The 19,587-nt window shown below is 39.7% G+C and overlaps 3 protein-coding genes across 4 annotated transcripts in view; 1 reads left to right on the plus strand and 2 right to left on the minus strand.

The window, feature by feature from the left end:
- Window positions 1-19,587, plus strand: part of LOC134225368 (neurobeachin-like protein 1) — a 215,212-nt gene that overhangs the window by 109,545 nt on the left and 86,080 nt on the right. The window lies entirely within an intron of this gene.
- Window positions 5,643-7,424, minus strand: LOC134225375 (larval cuticle protein A2B-like). Its single transcript, XM_062705391.1, has 5 exons — window positions 7,020-7,424; window positions 6,738-6,957; window positions 6,479-6,637; window positions 6,267-6,422; window positions 5,643-6,199 (listed from the first exon to the last, which is right to left on the minus strand). Exons 3-5 carry the CDS (start codon window positions 6,488-6,490, stop codon window positions 5,909-5,911), a joined length of 459 nt encoding a protein of 152 aa, XP_062561375.1. The 5' UTR covers window positions 6,491-6,637; window positions 6,738-6,957; window positions 7,020-7,424; the 3' UTR covers window positions 5,643-5,908.
- LOC134225372 (larval cuticle protein A2B-like) lies at window positions 16,682-17,839 on the minus strand. The gene is made up of 3 exons (XM_062705388.1): window positions 17,658-17,839; window positions 17,363-17,578; window positions 16,682-17,300 (listed from the first exon to the last, which is right to left on the minus strand). Exons 1-3 carry the CDS (start codon window positions 17,733-17,735, stop codon window positions 17,013-17,015), a joined length of 582 nt encoding a protein of 193 aa, XP_062561372.1. The 5' UTR covers window positions 17,736-17,839; the 3' UTR covers window positions 16,682-17,012.

Here is a 19,587-nt window from a genome sequence, read left to right on the forward strand (position 1 = left end):
TTTGTTTTTGTCGGAGATAATAATGACAAAGATGCGAAAAAAAATTTCAGCAACAAAAAAGAAGACAATTTTGTTGCTAACTTTTCATTCCGTTATTTTGCATTATCTTATAGCAAATTTCGGTTTTATGCTGTCATAGTTTCTGCTTTTATGGAAATATTCGAGAATATAACTATGACTACAAAATTATAATCTTATTCTCGAAAATATCACAGCGTGCAAGGCATGTGATTCTTGTCATATTGTGTTTGGGTTCTGATAAAGGCTTGTTGCGAGGTGCGTTTGTCAGTAGCAAACTCTGTTAGCTTAGCTTGATTGACTGTAGCCATCGTAGTTGCTAGTCGTGATTGGCCGAGAAACAACAAATAATGCACAGCTCACCAATTGAATAGTATTCTCGGGACTAGATAGCTATTCTCGCTGTACATGCTTCGGAGTTTCTTTAACTCAAGACCAATAACGATGCCGGCCACATCCTCAAAGTCAATTAGGATAAGGGGAGGAAAATTAGTTCGACACTCATTGCTACTAGAGACCGAGGAATCCTCTGCATCTCCATGAGCGCACTGGAAAGGAATAGTATGTTAGGTATTTTCCCGAAGACTGATTCGATATCTTAACTATATCGCGACGACTAAAACACGCACTACACAACGCTTGCTCGATGGCTAATCCGAAAAAAAACACGCACTGAACTGATTAACTTTATTACCGACCGCGCAATGCATAACACAGACCGCGCGATCGTTTTGCTGTCCGAAACAAGAGAAAACACGCATTCTGTCAGTAACAAACTCTGTTGACGACAAACGGTATATTGTTAGGCGTTGCTAGAATATTAATTCCCTGATAGGAAGTCTAAATGCCTTATCCAACAAGAACTATTTCCATGTCCCGCGACGAAAAAAAAAATTACACGCTGCTTAATTTACTCACCCGCACAATGCACAACCAAACATTTCGATCGTTGTACGATCGGATTGCCGAGATGGATGAGAATTACACTTCCGCCAAAGATATGGAGGAGCTAAAATAAGTATTGCAACACCTACTTTGGATATTGGAAACACCCCCTAAACAATTTGAAACTTCCTTATTACTGGTGTTGTTGTTTTTACAACCAACGAACTTCCTTCAAATTCTTCACTAAAACAGAATGCGATTGAAATTTTGATTTACTGTCAACATTTAAATCGCATGAAAAGCCCAGCTCGAAGAAAACCCAGAACATTGAACATGTCTGGGTGTAATCTAACATGGCAGGAGAACCCATGTTTTCTCTTCTGTGTATTTTCCACCGGAAACATCCAAACAACATGTCGAGTCAAAGTACATGTTTATGGAGACTTAAATCAACGCGTCACTGACTTCGTACCGTATTCAGAGAACAAACAAATCCTACTTCCAATTGTTGGGGAAAATGAAACACTACTGTTTATATTTGACAGAACTGCCAGCTTTAGAGCTTAACCAAATCAATCATAGGGGAACTGTACCGGTTTTGGCCATGTTCCTAATTTGGCAAATTTTGCGAATAACTCCGAAAATAAAGCTATTCGAGAAGATTTTATTAGTTCCAACAAGAGATATATCCCTCACGATTCAACGCTGCTTTCAGCTGATTGATAATTTTGGAAAAATATGTAATTTTCAGGGTTGGCCAAATTAGGCCAAATTATTAAAAATCAACAGAACTGTTACTTTTATCTTCTACTAATGAACATTTAAGAAGATTTCTGTGTATCCGAATCATTGAATCCCTTTTGGAAAACGAATCATTCCTTACAGCCAGGGTTGAAATAAGTCAAAGTCAATGCAGTGAAAAACATGGATCTCAGTATATTCTATACTTAGTATACGAGAAAGGCAAAACATGAAATCAAAAACCATCACCTTCATCCAATGCTGCCGAATATTGACAAACCTGCTTACAGCAATTGAATACTCTCTGTTCGTTCATGAATATTAAAATCCCAAAGACTGTGGTATAAAGACCATAAAGCAAACTATGACCACATAAGAAATAAGCTAAGGGAAGATCCATTAATAACGTACGCAGTGGTTTTCACTGCTCAGCACTTTGGGCGCTTTTCTCCTTAATTTGCTCCTCACACAATAAGAATGAGCTTTGACCATACAAATACAAAATACAACTTGATCGAAAGCTTTTAAATGTATCTATCTGCTGAGGGTAATAAAACGGATATTGGTGCTAAATTCACTCGGTACGAAACGATCAAAGCATAAGAAAGGTGCGGCCCACAAGCTTGTGGCTTTACTGACCCTCGTCTAGGATCTGCATCTGAACTAGATCTGAACCAGAAGACCAGAATCCGGCGGAATTATCGAACTGCAAACTAACCTTTAAATTGGTCAGGATTTTTTTACTTTGCTTGACGAAACCCCATGAATCCTGCCCTTTCGAAAACACATAGGAACAAAATCAGTGTACAAGTTTCCCGAGGTGTGAGGCTACTTTCAACGAAGTATCGTCATTTGAATTAATTTCGATCAAAACGGACTGTAAATTGATTAGATTTGAAATGTATTGCCTTGTGCCAACCATTTTCATAGAAATAATTTGTAAAGAAGTATTTTCTCTCCTTTTTTAGATTCTTGTTATTCTTATCCACAGATTTTCTGCCACTTATATTCAAGAAAAAGCGATTCAGCCTTGGAAATCAAAAATTCCACCACACTTATTGCGTTTTTCTTATTTGTCTCTTGATTTTTTTTCCCTGAAGTTACTTTTTTATTAAAATCGAAAATTGTCACAAGGTTGTTAGACATAGTTGATTCAGAAGATTGCTAATGTCGTTACTGTTCGCGTGACTAACATCTAGGTTACTTCAACCTGGCAGCTAAAGTACCGGTCCGGTATTACAAATGTCAAACCGATGTTGGTTATGAAACCAAACATGCATTACAACATGATGCATAAATTATGGTCAATTGAAGCTTGTTGAAGCATAATTTGGCAAAATAATTTAAATGATTACAGCGCCACTAGCGTTCTTATTGGGCGAAGTGCACCGGTTTTGGCCAACTTAGTGCCTAATTTGGCCAACCCTGAAAAATACATATTTTTCCAAAATAATCGATCAGTTGAAAGCAGCGTTGAAGCGTGAGGGATATATCTCTTGTTGGAACTAATAAAACCCTTGCGAATTGCTTTATTTTTGGAGTTATTCGCAAAATTTGCCAAATTAGGAACATGGCGAAAACCGGTACTTTTCCCCTACTTATGCTACTACTTTAGACATGTCCCGTTAAGAAAGTGCGATTGTCGCGTTTTTTCATCGAAATGATCTATTTATTTATTTATCATCAGACTAAGGCCGGAGTGGCCTGTGCTGCACATAAAAGACTTCTCCATTCAGCTCGGTTCATGGCTGCACTTCGCCAACCACGCAGTCTGCGGAGGGTCCGCAAGTCGTCCTCCACCTGATCGATCCACCTTGCCCGCTGTGCACCTCGCCTTCTTGTTCCCGTCGGATCGTTGTCGAGAACCATTTTCACCGGATTACTGTCCGACATTCTGGCTACGTGCCCGGCCCACCGCAGTCTTCCGATTTTCGTGGTGTGAACGATGGATGGTTCTCCCAACAGCTGATGCAACTCGTGGTTCATTCGCCTCCTCCACGTACCGTCCGCCATCTGCAACCCACCATAGATGGTACGCAACACTTTCCTTTCGAAAACTCCCAGTGCGCGTTGGTCCTCCACGAGCATCGTCCAGGTCTCGTGTCCGTAGAGAACTACCGGTCTTAGAAGCGTTTTGTAGATAGTCAGTTTGGTACGGCGGCGAACTCTATTCGATCGAAACGTTTTGCGGAGTCCAAAGTACGTACGATTTCCAGCCACTATGCGTCTCCGAATTTCTCTGCTGGTATCGTTATCGGCGGTCACCAGTGAGCCCAAGTACACGAATTCTTCAACCACCTCGATTTCGTCACCACCGATAGAAACTCGTGGTGGGTGGCTCACATTGACCTCTCTTGAGCCTCTTCCTATCATGTATTTCGTCTTCGACGTGTTGATGACTAGTCCAATCCGTTTAGCTTCGCTTTTCAGTCTGATGTAGGCTTCCTCCATCCTCTCAAAGTTACGTGCCATGATATCAATGTCGTCGGCGAAACCAAATAACTGGACGGACTTCGTGAACATCGTACCACTCGTGTCAATCCCTGCCCTTCGTATTACACCTTCCAAAGCGATGTTGAATAGCAGACACGAAAGACCATCACCTTGCCGTAACCCTCTACGGGTTTCGAAGGGACTCGAGAATGCCCCTGAAACTCGAACTACGCACATCACCCGATCCATCGTCGCCTTGATCAACCGTATCAGTTTATCCGGAAATCCGTTTTCGTGCATTAGCTGCCATAGCTGGTCCCGATCGATTGTATCATATGCGGCTTTGAAGTCGATAAATAGATGATGTGTGGGCACTAGACTGGCCCAGTAAACAAAAAGTTGTCTAATTCCACGGTGCACCCCCAGGATTGTGTCTTTGGGTGAGAAAATCAATCTCTGAAAATTTCAGCTCAATCGCTTGTTGCATAAGCTGGCGCATTTAATTTGAAGTTTGTATGGGGATTTCAGCCAAAATGTATAGGAAAATACACCTCCGTCACTCATTCGATCTGGAAATTAGTTCTGATTGCTCGATTGACCTGAGAATTGCAAAAACGGCAGTTGGTATGCTACAGAACAATTTCACAGAACATTGTATGATGATTAAATGAACTTTTATATAGGTTTCGGCCCCTTTTTATATTAGGCCCCTTGGAATTCGACAACATTTTTTTCTCCCCATAGTAATCTGGGCCAGTCTAGTGGGCACGTTGTATTCGCGGCATTTCTGCAATACCTGACGTATGGCGAACACCTGGTCTGTGGTAGAGCGTTCACCCATAAATCCCGCCTGGTACTGCCCACGAACTCTCTTGCAATTGGTGTTAGTCGACGGCATAAAATTTGGGAGAGTACGTTATAGGCGGCGTTCAGCAATGTGATTGCGCGGTAGTTGCTACAATCCAGCTTATCGCCCGTTTTGTAGATGGGACACACGACACCTGCCATCCACTCCTGCGGCAGAACCTCATCCTCCCAAACCTTGGTAATCACCCAATGCAGCGCTCTAGCCAGTGCTTCACCACCGTGTTTAAACAGCTCTCCTGGTAGTTGGTCAACTCCAGGGGCTTTGTTGTTTTTCAGCCGGCCGATCTCCTCCTGGATTTCCTGGAGATTCGGAGCCGGAAGTCGCATGTCCTGCGCGCGTGCTCCTAGGTTCATTACCATACCGCCACCGTTGTCTGCCATATCGCCATTCAGGTGCTCTTCGTAGTGCTGCCGCCACCTTTGGATCACCTCATGCTCGTTCGTAAGAAGGTTCCCGTTTATGTCCTTACACATATCGGGCTGTGGCACGTGGCCCTTACGTGAACGGTTTAACTTCTCATAGAACTTTCCTGCTGGCGCTTTTTCCTCCGAAAAATCGAGTTTTGTCTGTTCCGCGCCCGTATTTGGAATATCAGCATGGTATTTTACACAGCCTTATACAAAACAATCCTTATGAACTTTGTACAAAAAAGAATAGTTACCAAGGAATAAAACTCGCTCGATTTTATAGTTGGTTTTACTGTTAATAACAGATTTTATTTGCAGTATGCGTTTGACGTATATAACTTGAACTGGCTTAAATACTATTTCTTGTGCTATCAGGTGGCATTCGTGAAAATCTCGCGTCCAAATCAATTATTGTATTGTCATGCTTTTCGTGCTTTATGGAGTGCACAGAAGTATTTACAACATAAAACTTTGCGACATTTTATGAAATCATCAATACTGCTGGAGTATAGTGCCTAGATGAGGTGAATGTGTATCAATTTTCAGCGATCCTTGTTTAACCGATATATGGGCGAGCAAGTGGATGAGCCAAGGGATGTGCCAAGGGGTGAGCCAACGGATGAGCCAGTGGATGCGCAGCATAGGGAGCCGCAATTTTGGCTACCGGGGCAATGACCTTAGCTGCCAGTGGACCACGATGCACGACGGCGTTGAATCCGTTCACTGGGTCGGCGGTATACTCGACCACGCGCTGGGTGCCATCAGGTTCGATCAACGAGTACGAACCGGTTACGACGTCTCCGGAGCGAGATTCCTGTTGACTCTTGTTGTCGCCGGTGATTGCATCCTATTTTTTTGCGGAAGGAGTATGCACATTTAGTACCTTGTTATTAATGGTTTATTATGTTTCTTACCGCAACGGCGTAACTGTAGCTGTACTGAGGGTTGGGGTCGTAATCAGCAACGACTGGCGCAGCGATTTTAGCCACTGCTGGGAGTCCTGCATGATATCCTGGGTATCCAACGGCAATTGCATGCGCAGCGGCGATGATAGCAGCAAAGATTGCTATCTGAAATATCGATAGGATTAATTACTCTTTCTTTCTTTATAAATCACTGTTCTTACTTTGAGAGCCATTTTTGTCGTTGCTCGATGGACTATGGTTGACGATTGTATGGTTTGTTGAAAAATTCGTTTCTTTTTATATGAAAAAGGTTACACATCTTGGTCGTAGATCATGTCTCAATTGCATGTACTTCAATCGGCACGAAAATAGATCAATACCTAAATGAATTAAATACATGAATGAAATATCACTTGAATCTGATAAGTTGTTGGCGGTTAAATGTGACTGGCCGAATGATAGCGGATTGGGGCAGCACACCGTAGAGTCTGGTGTTGGTCGAAATTGATCCTAGTTCGAGCTTGGAAAATGCCCCTGCCCTGTTTGGTCTGCTCTGTATGTGCGTTCGGAATTTTTTGTTGTTTGCTTGATTCAACTCCTTCTTTTTTGCTTGGAAAAGCTAAATTGTCCACCAAATAGCCTTGTGCCAACGCAGCCAGCCGACGCGACACAAGCTTGTCAATCGTGATTGCCTTCAGCCCTACCCAGAATTGTTCTAAGATTAATTCTTATGGTAGCAAGCAGATAGCTCACGCATGTTACTCTGGTTTTCGAGAGTGTCTTTAAACGGTAAATGAATCAAGGACACCGACAACGTTTTTTCTTCAAATATAGAAATATAGTTATCATATTATCTTCGAGATCGCCTTCCCACTGCAACCAGCAAGTACATTAGAAATTTGTAATTCATATGACAGACATAATAATTAACAGTCTGTGCAAAGATTTTTCGGGTAGCAAATGTTTTTTATTTCACAGTTCTTTAATTGAAAATAATTAGAATAAATAGAATAAAAATCAATAAATTAGCAAAAATCGTATCTTCTTCCTGAAATCTGCGTTGTATGATTTTCTAAAGTTATGCGCCTAATTTCCGTCATAAAAATCACTTATCTGCATCATTTTCGCAAATTATATACTAAATCAACAATTGTTTGTTGTCATTTTTCAACTCAAGTTGGCCTACTGCTGGTTTGTAAAATTGGACGGATTCTTGTAGGTACAAAATGAGAGCTGTCGGAACTTCCAAACAGGTGGAATATGTAGAAGTCGAGGCCGAAATCTCGAAAACTCTGTGCATACAAGCCGGAATCAATTGGTGGCGCTATTTTGAATTTCCAGACAGACAACCTTCAGTTTGCGAGAATGACAGAAAAGAAGTAAAAAACGATGCTTGATCCGCCCACCTAGCTCACTGCGCTTCACACCTTCTTGTACCTGCCGGCACAAATTATCCTTATCACGCGTGTTTCGACTTTTCAAGTACTTCAAGTGCTTGCAAGTCCTCCCTGAGCATGGTTATATAAATTATGAAACGAAAAAAGAAAGTTTTTCCCCATTATCATGCTGTTCGGGATGAATCGGTCCAGTCACTCTGATATACGGGAAATCCGGATTTCCAGGGACATGTAACTCAATACTACTGATCGTGGATTTCGTCAGATAATCAGCAATATAGGTTTCAAACTTTTTAAAATTTCGATACGGTAATGGCCGCCACAATTTATCTCATGTTCTGGTAGGGTGCAATCGATTTGACGTTTTGCTTGCGTCGTTTGACATTGCAGCGATCATCATCATCATCAGGAATTAATCAATATGAATCAGGGGCCCTCCTTAGCCGTGCGGTAAGATGCGGTGCTATAAAGCAAAACCATGCTGAGGGTGGCTGGGTTCGATTCCTGGTGCCGGTCTAAGCTATTTTCGGTTTGGAAATTGTATCGACTTCCCTGGGCACAGTGTTGTCCTACACTCAGGGCAAAAAATTCTGCTCTTTGATTTTACTCCATCTGAACGACATTATAGTCTCAACTAAATAAGTTCAACTAATAGAAGGATATTTGAATTTTCTTAATGTCATAGCAAACTGTCAAAAAAATGCACTCAAGAGCAACAGGATCGCGCGCACTGAAAATACACTGGAGTGTTTTCACTGGAGTGTATTTTCAGCTCGCGCGCTCTTGTGGCTCTGGAGTGCAGTTTTTTGACAGTTTGCCATGACATTTAGAAAATCCAAATATCCTTTTATTAGTTGAACTTACTTAGCTGAGACTATAAAATCGTTTAGATGGAGTAAAATCAAAGAGCAGAATTTTTTGCCTTGAGTGTAGGACAACACTGCCTGGGCATAAATATATCATCGTATTAGCATCATGATATACAAATGCAAAAATGGTAACTTGGTTTAGAATCCTCGCAGTTAATAACTGTGAAAGTGCTTTGCTTAATGAACACTAATTTGCGAGGCGGCAATGTCGCAGTATGGGATATAATGTCAATAAGAAGAAGAAGAATCATTATAATGATTATCTACCTTCTTAGATCGACTTTGTATGCGAATTAGTTGGATGGGGCGTTTCTCCACGGGGGAGTAATTTTTTCTTCAACTTTTTGCCTTTCTCGTATACAAAGTATACGTAAAGGCTATATGATCGCTCCAGAAACAAACTGTTTATATAGGGCTTGGAGACCCATAGTGTTATATACCAATCGACTCAGTTCGACGATTGAGATGATGTCTGTTTTTTTTTCTTCCTATGCATTGGAGGGGGATCCTGCTCAACAGACATTCTGGGTTGTCCAGGAAGTGCGGGGTTAGGGACCACCTCCAACAGCAAACGAGGGAGGCAAGACTACATCCCCGACCCGTTAAACCGTTTCCATTGCCGCCAAACCAATCATCCCTTCGGTACAGCCGGAAAGTAATACTTCAAAAGGGGCCAGTGTACAACGCACCCTCGAGGTTAGCTGCGTGTCTTTGCAGCATCGAACGTCGTGACTCGCTTTTTTAGTAGAACACCATGGTATCGTGCCAACGCATTGCCGTCTTTCCAGGTGGCCTTACCACGCCCTATGACCTCGGATGGTGGGAAGGGTCGACTTCGTGTCTGCTTCCCTCTGCACGACTGGTATCTAGAATGATGATGTCGCGTGCACCCCAAATTGGGATGCGATAGGGTCTATTCGCCAACACACAGAGGGACATGCCGACGCGGTGCCTACGCCTGCCCCAGCCTTGACGAGGACCCCTTTCCGTCCTCGGGCTCGGAACCCGCCCAGTTGACCGACGCCGCGAAAGCGACGATACCATGTTGTTCTTCGCGCGGACACTTGTTCGATAAAAGGATCGAGTTCGACCACAGGGCACCGGCATGACCCATGAAACCGACTCCGAACCCTTGGACCACCTATTATTTGCGCCTGAACTGAGATGATGTCTGTGTGTGTGTATGTGTGTTCTTTTTTCGGTGTATTTCAACACAAATTTTTGACATTCTGCTTCCAAAACAATCCGTTTGAAAAAGTAGAAATATAGGGGAGAATAGTTTTGATGTTCTAGGGCTTTCAAACTTTCCTTTAGTTCAGATCTTCGTGATTTTTTATATATTTTTCTTTGTGTGTTTTCTTAAGTTTTACAACAAAGCGTTTTACTGGACCTCAACCCTAATTTGAAGTTGGCAACGCTACCTGAGACATAATTTAACTATTTTTATCAAATCGTAGCCCGAGCTCGTGTGTTAGTTGGAAAAACCCCATGAGATATCATTAAACCAGTATATATAAATCACAACATTCCAAGAGTTCTTGCGGTCCTCCAAATCATTTTTGAGTTCAGATATTGGAGGACTTCAAGACCAACAAAGTGATTCATTGGTTTCCGACCTTGTGTGTTAGTTGGAGAAGCCCCATGGAACATCATTACGCCAGTATATACAAGTCATAACATTCTCAGCATATCTACGATGGTGGTATTTGTTTTGTGTGATGTACTATATGAATCTTCCCTAGATGTCATTCGCCATACAATTTTTTGGTGGTAAATTCATGCTAGACCATCGCAGATCTTCTTGTTGATCGATTTGAATATAAAGAATTGAGCTCATGGACAGTTTGGATTGTCGTACATATTCAATGAATCCTATAATGTGTCTATATGGGTGTAGCAATGAAGTCCCGTGAAGCTATTCCAACTCATAAAAATAGATGAGGCATCGAAGATCTTTATGTTGATCGTTTTGAATATTAAGATCTGTACTCAAGGACAATTTGAAGTGTCGTAGATATCGAACGAATTCTGTGGTGTGTCTGTAATAGTGTTAAGAGGTGTTCCGGAGCTATTCCACCTCACAATTTGAATATCAAGATCTGTACTCAATGATAGCTTAGAGTATCGTAGATGTCGAACGAATTCTGGTGTGTGGCTGTTATGGTGTAATGAGGTACCGAGGAGCTATTCCATGTCATACAAATAGTGGGGACACCATTCATCATCTTGTTGATCGATTTGAATATTAAGAATTCAAGGACTGTTTGGAGAACCGTAATATCTTTTTGCAATTCCTGATCATAATAGTGGGGCATCGAAATCCGTACACTTAAGCACCTTAATATATGAAAAAGTAATTAGAAAATAAGAATCGAATGTAAATAAAACGTTTGTCATTGACACAGGGGCATGAAGACTTCTATTTTTGAAGTGTTTCACATTTACTCATTAAAAACTAAGAAAAACATGATAAAATAATGAATAAAATCAACTTCTCCTGACTCGAAACCCGTCCACCGTGGATGGATTTCGAATCAAAAGATCAAAATCCGTACAGCTATTTTTTACCTAAATATTTAAATGGAAGCAGTCTGATTGACTAAACTACCACTGTAAATAGTTCGATACGCACCTTGAGAAGCGATCTATTCGATTTGTATTCCGATTATCTTATGTTATGATTCGCAATTAGCAATTAAAACACAGTTACTTTTGATGCAATTATGCTCTACCCGAAAACAAAATGGCGGCAAAAACTCCGCGTTTGGTGGGTGGCGATTTGTTTTTGTTGTTTTAATTTCGAAGCCTTCTTTCCATTTCTATGCCCTAAAAGATTACTGTCAAGAATCTGAAAAAGATAAGATAAACTATTTCTACATTAATTACCTTTAACCCCCTTTAATTCATTGATATCTCATGAGGTGGACGGATTTCGGTGCTGAACGGATTTCGGTCCCACATGGTACCTGGTTTACAGTTGGCATTTGAGTGATAAAACGGCCTACTTTTCCATACCAATGACATGGGTGCTTTAATGAACATTATGCAACTCAAATGAGTTGCATAATAGTAGTTTGTGCAACTAGTTGCAAAAGGATGATTTTTCAGCACGAGTTGTACGTTTATCCAACGAGGCTTGCCAAGTTGGATAAATACTACGAGTGCTGAAAAAATCGAGTTTTGCAACGAGTTGCACACGCTATTTTTTGCAATGACGAAAAATGGGCTTGAATATGAGAAATCTGTACCACAATGGTACAATTTTATCTATTTAACATGACTAATCTTACCAAAAAATCATGTTGCTGCAGAGAACAAACAGATTCCATAATATCGTGCCCCATTGTGTGTTCGACAGACCATAAAGCGATAGATAAACCTGCCTTTGGAAAATTGGATGTCATGCCCATCAAATTATTTAATTTATTACGTGACACGAAGACTACATTATTTGAACATTCACCCAAGCCAATTTAGCTAAATGTGGTTGTTGCGGGAGGTGCATTTAGACGCCGATTCTTCCAGCAGACAGACAAATAGTATTGTCATTTTGGTCAGCTACAAAGCTGTAGTATACATTTATTTAATAATACATATAATCAAAAACATACTACAGCGAATTACTCACAAATTCGGTGAAATTATCACGGAGCACAATAAGCTCCTGCTTTGTTACACCTCCTCACAAGTTACAATACGTACATTACACATAGGGTTACTGTGGCTCTAGGGATGCTTAAATTTTATACAATTATTAAATATTGGAAGTTCTAATTTAAAATGCGTTTGCGCAACAGTGGTCATGTAATTATGGTTTTAAGGTCACTCCTGACGGAATCCAAGTTTCAAAGTGCTCGCGTTTTCGGGGGCACACCACTCGATACGGAGGCGGCGCACAACTGTCATTTTTGTTGATTTAGTTTTGCTGCGTCGCAGCATGCGTGAAAAAATAAAAATGACAGTTATGCGTTGCTTCCGTATCGAGTGGTGTGCCCCCGAAAACGCGAGCACTTTGAAACTTGGATTCCGTTAGGAGTGACCTTAATGCTGGTTTTTTATTATAGCACCGAAATGAGTGCTATAATGGATTTTATGCAACCCATTTGAGTTGCAAAATGTTCATTAAAGCACCCATGTCATTGGTATGGAAAAGTAGGCCGTTTTATCACTCAAACGCCAACTGTAAACCAGGTATTATGATCAGGAATTGCAAAAAATCTATTAAAGTACTCATTTGGGTGCTATAATGGAAAACCAGCATTGGAACAATATTTACATGACCACATTCAGCTACATTGGCTTGGGTGAGTATTCAAACAGTGTAATCTCTGTGTCACGTAATAAATGAAATAATTTGTTGGACAAGACATCAAATTCCCCGAAGGCAGGTTTATCTATCGCCTTATGGTCTGTCGAGCACACAATGGGACACGATAACAAGGAATCTGTTTGTTTTCTGCAGCAACATGATGCTTTGGCAAGATTGATCATGTGAAGTAAATAAAACCGTACCATTTTGGTACAGATTTAACATATTGAAGCCCATTTTTTGTCATTGCAAAAAATAGCGTGTACAACTCGTTGCAAAACTTGATTTTTTCAGCACTCGTAGTATTCATAGTACAACTCGTACTGAAAACATCATCTTTTTGCAATTAGTTGCACAAACTACTATTTATACCGCTGGTCAGGCTCAGGATTTTATCATAACACATTTCAATTACAATAATTTAACCAGAATATGGTTGATTCCTTAGAACATCAAAATCACAACTCATGGATAGTTTGGATGCTCTAGATCAACCTAATGCCGGTAACCTGACCTGTGCTATATATTTCTAAGATAGAATAGTTTATTTTGATCCTTTTTGCTAAAGAAAGCAAGGCTCTATCTCTTAAAACAAATTTTTGAGAGCTGATTTGCGTCTTGGGTCATATATGACTCATCCATATTGATGCGGTTAAGACGCATAAAAAATCAATCTCGGTTGACATATATATATATTAGGGTGTCCCAAAAAAAATCGATGTTCGAAAAGTCATGGTGCTCAACCCTGAAATGAAAGATATACCTGTCTGGATAAGAAACCGAATTTCTAAAAAATCGTTTAGAGGTCGCGCCAGATCGATTTTTGAAAAATGAGCTTTTTTTAGGTAAAAAATCAAATATTGGGTCCTTTCGCATTTTTTTGAGGGTCACCCATTCGTTTCATATTTTTTTTTGTGTATCTTTGCCCATATTCTCCATGAATTAGTTTTTGGTATTATGCGTTTTTACAGTCTGCAGAACTTTTTAAATATCGAAAAAAAACACATTTTTCTGACTAATTTTCGAAGTTATTTCATCCTCAAACAAAAAATATTTTTTTCTCGTTCAGAAAATCTAACATACTACAAAGAGCTATTTATAAGGAGTATTTTCATAAAAAAAGATCCAAGAAATGTTGTTCTGGGGCTGAGATATTGCAGTTTTAGTAAATAGTCAAAAAGTGTACAAATTCGCCCGCATAATTAAAAACAACATGTTATATGGTCAGAATCATTATTACGATGTAAGATATAGCTTCACAGTTTACGTTGCGGTTATCGAATACTTTTCGATCGATTCAACCATAACTGCTCGACAACATCACTAAATGTCAGCATATAACATGCTGTCTCTAAAATATTCTTTATTTCCTTCATTATATGTCAACATTTTATCATACTGTTGAGCGAAAATTTTGCACGCGAAAACAGACGATTTTTTATGGTGACATAACTTAACAACCCATTCAACATATTGTTATTTGTCAAATAACCGTACCACAAACTGTTAAAACTTTATATGAGATTGTTCATTTACAGTTGTCAACAGTAAAGGATACTGTTGTCGACCGCACGGGAAAATATCCATGTACAGTTTGTAATTATGCGGGCGGTACTTTTTCTTTACATGTTATAATTTCATCAAGATTGCACCAATATTTTAATTGAAATTAAAAACAATTCAAAAGCAAATAAATGGGAATATTTTCTAGGTAACATAGCTTTTCTTTCCGATGGAGTTGGTTACCTGAATTACAGGATTTGGTTGGAGTATATGGATGGAGCCAGTCATAAAAAGATATCACACCCAACAGTTAATATGTATCAACAAGTAATCAGGTTTACTATGATCTCTTCATTAGTTTTGATTCAATCATAGGATGCTTTTCACGGTATACAAAAAACAAGGCAGGCTCAGTTTGTATGTAAACATTCAGTTTGAACGTAAACATGTGTCGTCACTACTATCTTCGTACAAGCTGAACTGAGACGATGCTCTACGGTCTCAGCATGCTTACTTTTGTACTCTAACATGTGGCCATAAAGTATACATCACTTTTGAAGTGTCATTTTTACGTTTATTCCGTTTTTACTTTTTCCAATATCTCAAGAACTCATGGAAAAGCTGTCGAACTGATACGACGAAAAAAATTGTTTGACTGTCATATGACATAAAAAGCATCACGGTATACAGACAACAAGGTAGGCTAGTAAGAAAAGTGACACGTCAAGAGTGACGCATATTTTAGCGCCACATGTTAGAGTACAAAGGTAAGCATGCTGAGACCGTAGAGCATCGTCTCACTTCAGCTTGTACGAAGATAGTAGTGACGACACATATTTACGTTCTAACTGAATGTTTACCTACGTGCTGAGCCTGCCTTGTTTTTTGTATACCGTGAAAAGCATCCTCTGATTGAATCAAAACTAATAAAGAGATCATAGTAAACCTGATTACTTATATATTGCTACATATTAACTGTTGGGTGTGATATAATTTTATAACTGGCTCCATCCATATACTCCGACCAAATCCTGTAATTTAGGTAATCAACTCCATCGGAAAGAAAAGCTATGTTACCTAGCAAATATTCCCATTTATTTGCTTTTGAATTGTTTTTAATTTAAATTGAAATATTGGTGCAATCTTGATGAAATTATATCATGTAAAGAAAAATACGGAATTTGAACACTTTTTGACTATTTACTAAAACTGCAAAATCTCAGCCCCAGAACAACATTTCTTGGACCTTTTTTTATGAAAATACTCCTTATAAATAGCTCTTTGTAGTATGTAAGTTTTTCTGAGCGAGATAAAAATATTTTTTTTGTGAGGATGAAATAACTTCGAAAATTAGTCAGAAAAATGTGTTTTTTTCGATATTTAAAAAGTTCTGCAGACTGTAAAAACGCATAATACCAAAAACTTATTCATGGAGAATATGGGCAAAGATACACAGAAAAATAAAAAAATCTGAAACGAATGGGTGACCCTAAAAAAAAATGCGAAAGGACCCAATACAGTCGACTCTCCACATATCGATGTTCTATATCTCGATATCTCTCCCTATGTCGATGGTTTCCTTAGTCCCTTCAATCTACATACATTTGGGCTTTCTACATCTCGATAACCTCCCTATCTCGATGGGTTCTGATCATATTTTGTTCAGGATTCTCTCTCCTTATGTCGATATGGTCAGATTTTTAGGCTACTAGACTATCTTTGGACAATAACAAACACATCAACAACAGGAAACGACATTTGTTTTGTTGTCGTTTTTCATAGCAACAAGCTTTTTTGGATCTAGTATCCATTTCAATTTTCCTCCCATTCCTCGATCTCTCCCTATCTCGATGGTCCCTTCAATATCGAGATGTGGAGAGGCGACTGTATTTGATTTTTTATCTAAAAAAAGCTCATTTTTCAAAAATCGATCTGGCGCGACCTCTAAACGATTTTTTAGAAATTCGGTTTGTTCTACAAAAATTATCCAGACAGGTATATCTTTCATTTCAGGGTTGAGCACCATGACTTTTCGAACATCGATTTTTTTTGGGACACCCTAATATATATATGACATATATAGTTGCTACCGCAGTTTAGGACATCATAGCCGTCTGGGTTTATTCGGTAGACCATTCGATCCTTCATGATAATTTGGAGCTTTGTTTTTGATGGGATGAATATCGGAACCATGACATGAATTCCAGGAGCAGTTCTCCTATTACTATTTGTTTGCTTTCATAATTTCCGGTTAAGTTACAACATACAACAATGCCAATTTTACAAACGCTATTTTGAGATATTATCATGTTTGAATGACCAATCCAATATAACTTCATTTGTAGAATTGAATTTATTTCATCATAAAACGCCTGCATTCCAAACACTGATCTGTACATTTTGTTTTGTCACACAGTCATGGAAGAAGATGCTAACCAGTAGCATCTTAGCTCACTAGTTTTTCTTTCACTATTTACAAGTATATAAGTTTTACACGCAAATCCATTTGAGCTTGAAGCAACTAGAAAACTCACATTTGTAGCCATAGAGGAGGGTGAGCAGTCAGAGTCAGAAATTATAGAAATAGAATAGAGTAGTAAGTATTTATACTAACGACTGAAAATGAGATGAGGAAGGTAGATAGAAGTTATGTGGTCCTGAGGAGATAGTGCGAAGCTTAACCGATGAGGGCCTTTCCGTAGGCTGGGTATCCGAGAGCTCCAGGGTAGCCCAATGGAGCGGCAACCTTGGCGACGGCTGGGTAGGCCAGAGGAGCGGCAATTGGTGCCACAGCCTTGACGGCAAGTGGCTGACGGCTCACGACGGCGTTGAATCCGTTGACAGGATCGGCGTGGTATTCAACGACACGGCGGGTGCCATCGGGTTCGACCAGCGAGTAGGATCCAGTGACGACATCTCCGGAGCGAGATTCCTGTTGTTCCTTGTTGTCTCCGGTCAGAGCATCCTGGAAAACGATTTCGCGGTAAATTATAACGCAATAAATCAGGCAATATTTGTAATCCTCACAGCAATGTGGTAGCTGAAGCTATACTGTGGGTTTGGATCATAATCATCGACGGCCTTGGCGATCACTGGAGCGGCAACCTTGGCAATGGCTGGGTAGGCCAGAGGGGCAGCAATCCTGCCCACACCGAGGGCGGGGTAGCCAGCAGGAATGGCCCCAGGGTATCCAATTGGAACGATGGCATTAGCGACGGCCACGACGGCGGCGAAGATTACGAACTGAAATGATTGACGTTTGTATAATTACCATCGGTGCAATTCATCCTTTGACGTTTCTAGCCCGTGCCAAATAACTTACTTTGAATGCCATTTTCTCTAATCCGTGTATGGTGGTTGTCACAATGCTGAGACGCTTATGATGCATATTGAGATGCATGATTCGGTTTTTATACTGAAAATCTTTCTTTCGTTATAGGATACATTCCGTACGATCGGTTATCGCCCAGAATTTTGCGATTGCCACAAGAGCGAGTGGGAAATATAATTCGTTATATATTTTATGCATATGCGCTTATACGCACCACCCAGCCGTGCTGCTGTTGATCATATAGTAAAAGTTGCTAGGTTGCGTTCTACTTTGGGCTTAGGTGCATTGATATCATAAAAGCAATGCGAGATTAATTGGTTGGCCTACTCATCAGGGAGTACAAGAGCCTTTTCAAACGAACAAATATCGATGATTATGAATTTTTTTTATCGATTTTTATTTGTACTTCTATAGTACTTCTCATGATGTTCACATTCTTCAATTAGATGTTTATTGCTATCGATCATATTTTTTTCCGCACACTCAGTTCAGCTCGGCATTTTTTATTCTTTTGCCGAGATCCGCACATCCGAGTGCTCGGCTCGCAACTTTTTGCTGATATCTGAGCCGTACTTTGTTCACAGCGGCATCCATAGCAGCCGACGTAATCAAACGATACGTAGATCACAGGGCCTTCCTTAGCCGTGCAGTAAAATGCGCGGCCACAAAGCAAGACCATGCTAAATGTGACTTTGTTCGATTCCTGGTGTGGGAATCGTGTTAGCCTCATGACATACCAATGCAAAAATGGTAACATGGCTTAGAAACCTCGCAGTTAACAACTGTGGAAGTGCCACTAAGTTGCGAGGCGGCAATGTCCCAATAGGAGATGTATTGCTAATAAGAAAAAGAAGAAGAAAAAGATCACATAAATTGTTATTCACACTTTCTTTCCATTGAATTTCCATTTTAATTCGGAAACCTATATTTTGTAACATATTTAGAATGTTTAAAAATCTTCTCCTAGCATTCCAATCAATTAGTGGATAAAATTTTTTCACATGAGGCATTAGTTATTATTGAAGAATAAAGTGGCGGTATGTGTTTTCTGTCTAATTCTTCGTTGTTGTGAGTTCAATATAATATGCCTTTTTCCCCATTTCCACAGTATACGTCACAAGAAATTTCTCTTATTTAATTTCAACACTCGATCGTTTCTTCACAGATACGTATTAAACATCAACAGAAATGCTTTAAGGTAAGGACGTCGACTCGAGTCGAATCAAATACGAGCCACTGAACTGCCGTAATCTGGAAAAGTGACGTATACGCCATTTTCCAAAAACGGTGTGAACGAGTAGTATTCATCAAACTCTTTAACAGAAAAATGGAAAACATGCATGTTGTAATTTGGCGCTTCACTTCCTCAGATTACGGTAGTGAAGACGGCATTACTGTTGAGGTCGTAATACGTATCTTTAAAGTTACAATCAAGTGATGAAGTTAGATGAGATAACTAACTCGTCTTGTGACATTCCACTAAAAAGCTCTAAATAATTTTCTAATCACAGTACGCATTTTAAATACACAATGCTTTGGATTTCGTCGATTTGGGTTGATTAACAGCATCGAAAATCAAATTCCGTCTATTTATTATAAAGATGGACATTGCGCAACAAGTGTCTAATTACTGAGTTTAGATTTGTGGATTCTGGTATTTTGGTAAATATATTTGGAGCAAATTGAAAAGATGAACGTATTGATGTAAAATACTTTCACAATGTACAGTGTGCGGCAGAAAACAATGCGAAAATTGGTTCTAATTTTAATTAAGTCCCATTTGAACTGCTCCAAGCAATATTTTCATCATTGTTTAGTTCAGTTATCATTATAAGGTCCTTTCAAACAAATTTACTGAATGTGTGCTTTATTTTTATTAATAATATCCTCAAGACGATGCCGAACACGTCTTACGAACCTA

Source organism: Armigeres subalbatus, chromosome 3 (assembly GCF_024139115.2).
Source record: "Armigeres subalbatus isolate Guangzhou_Male chromosome 3, GZ_Asu_2, whole genome shotgun sequence".
In the NCBI taxonomy this organism is placed as follows: Eukaryota; Metazoa; Arthropoda; class Insecta; order Diptera; family Culicidae; genus Armigeres; species Armigeres subalbatus.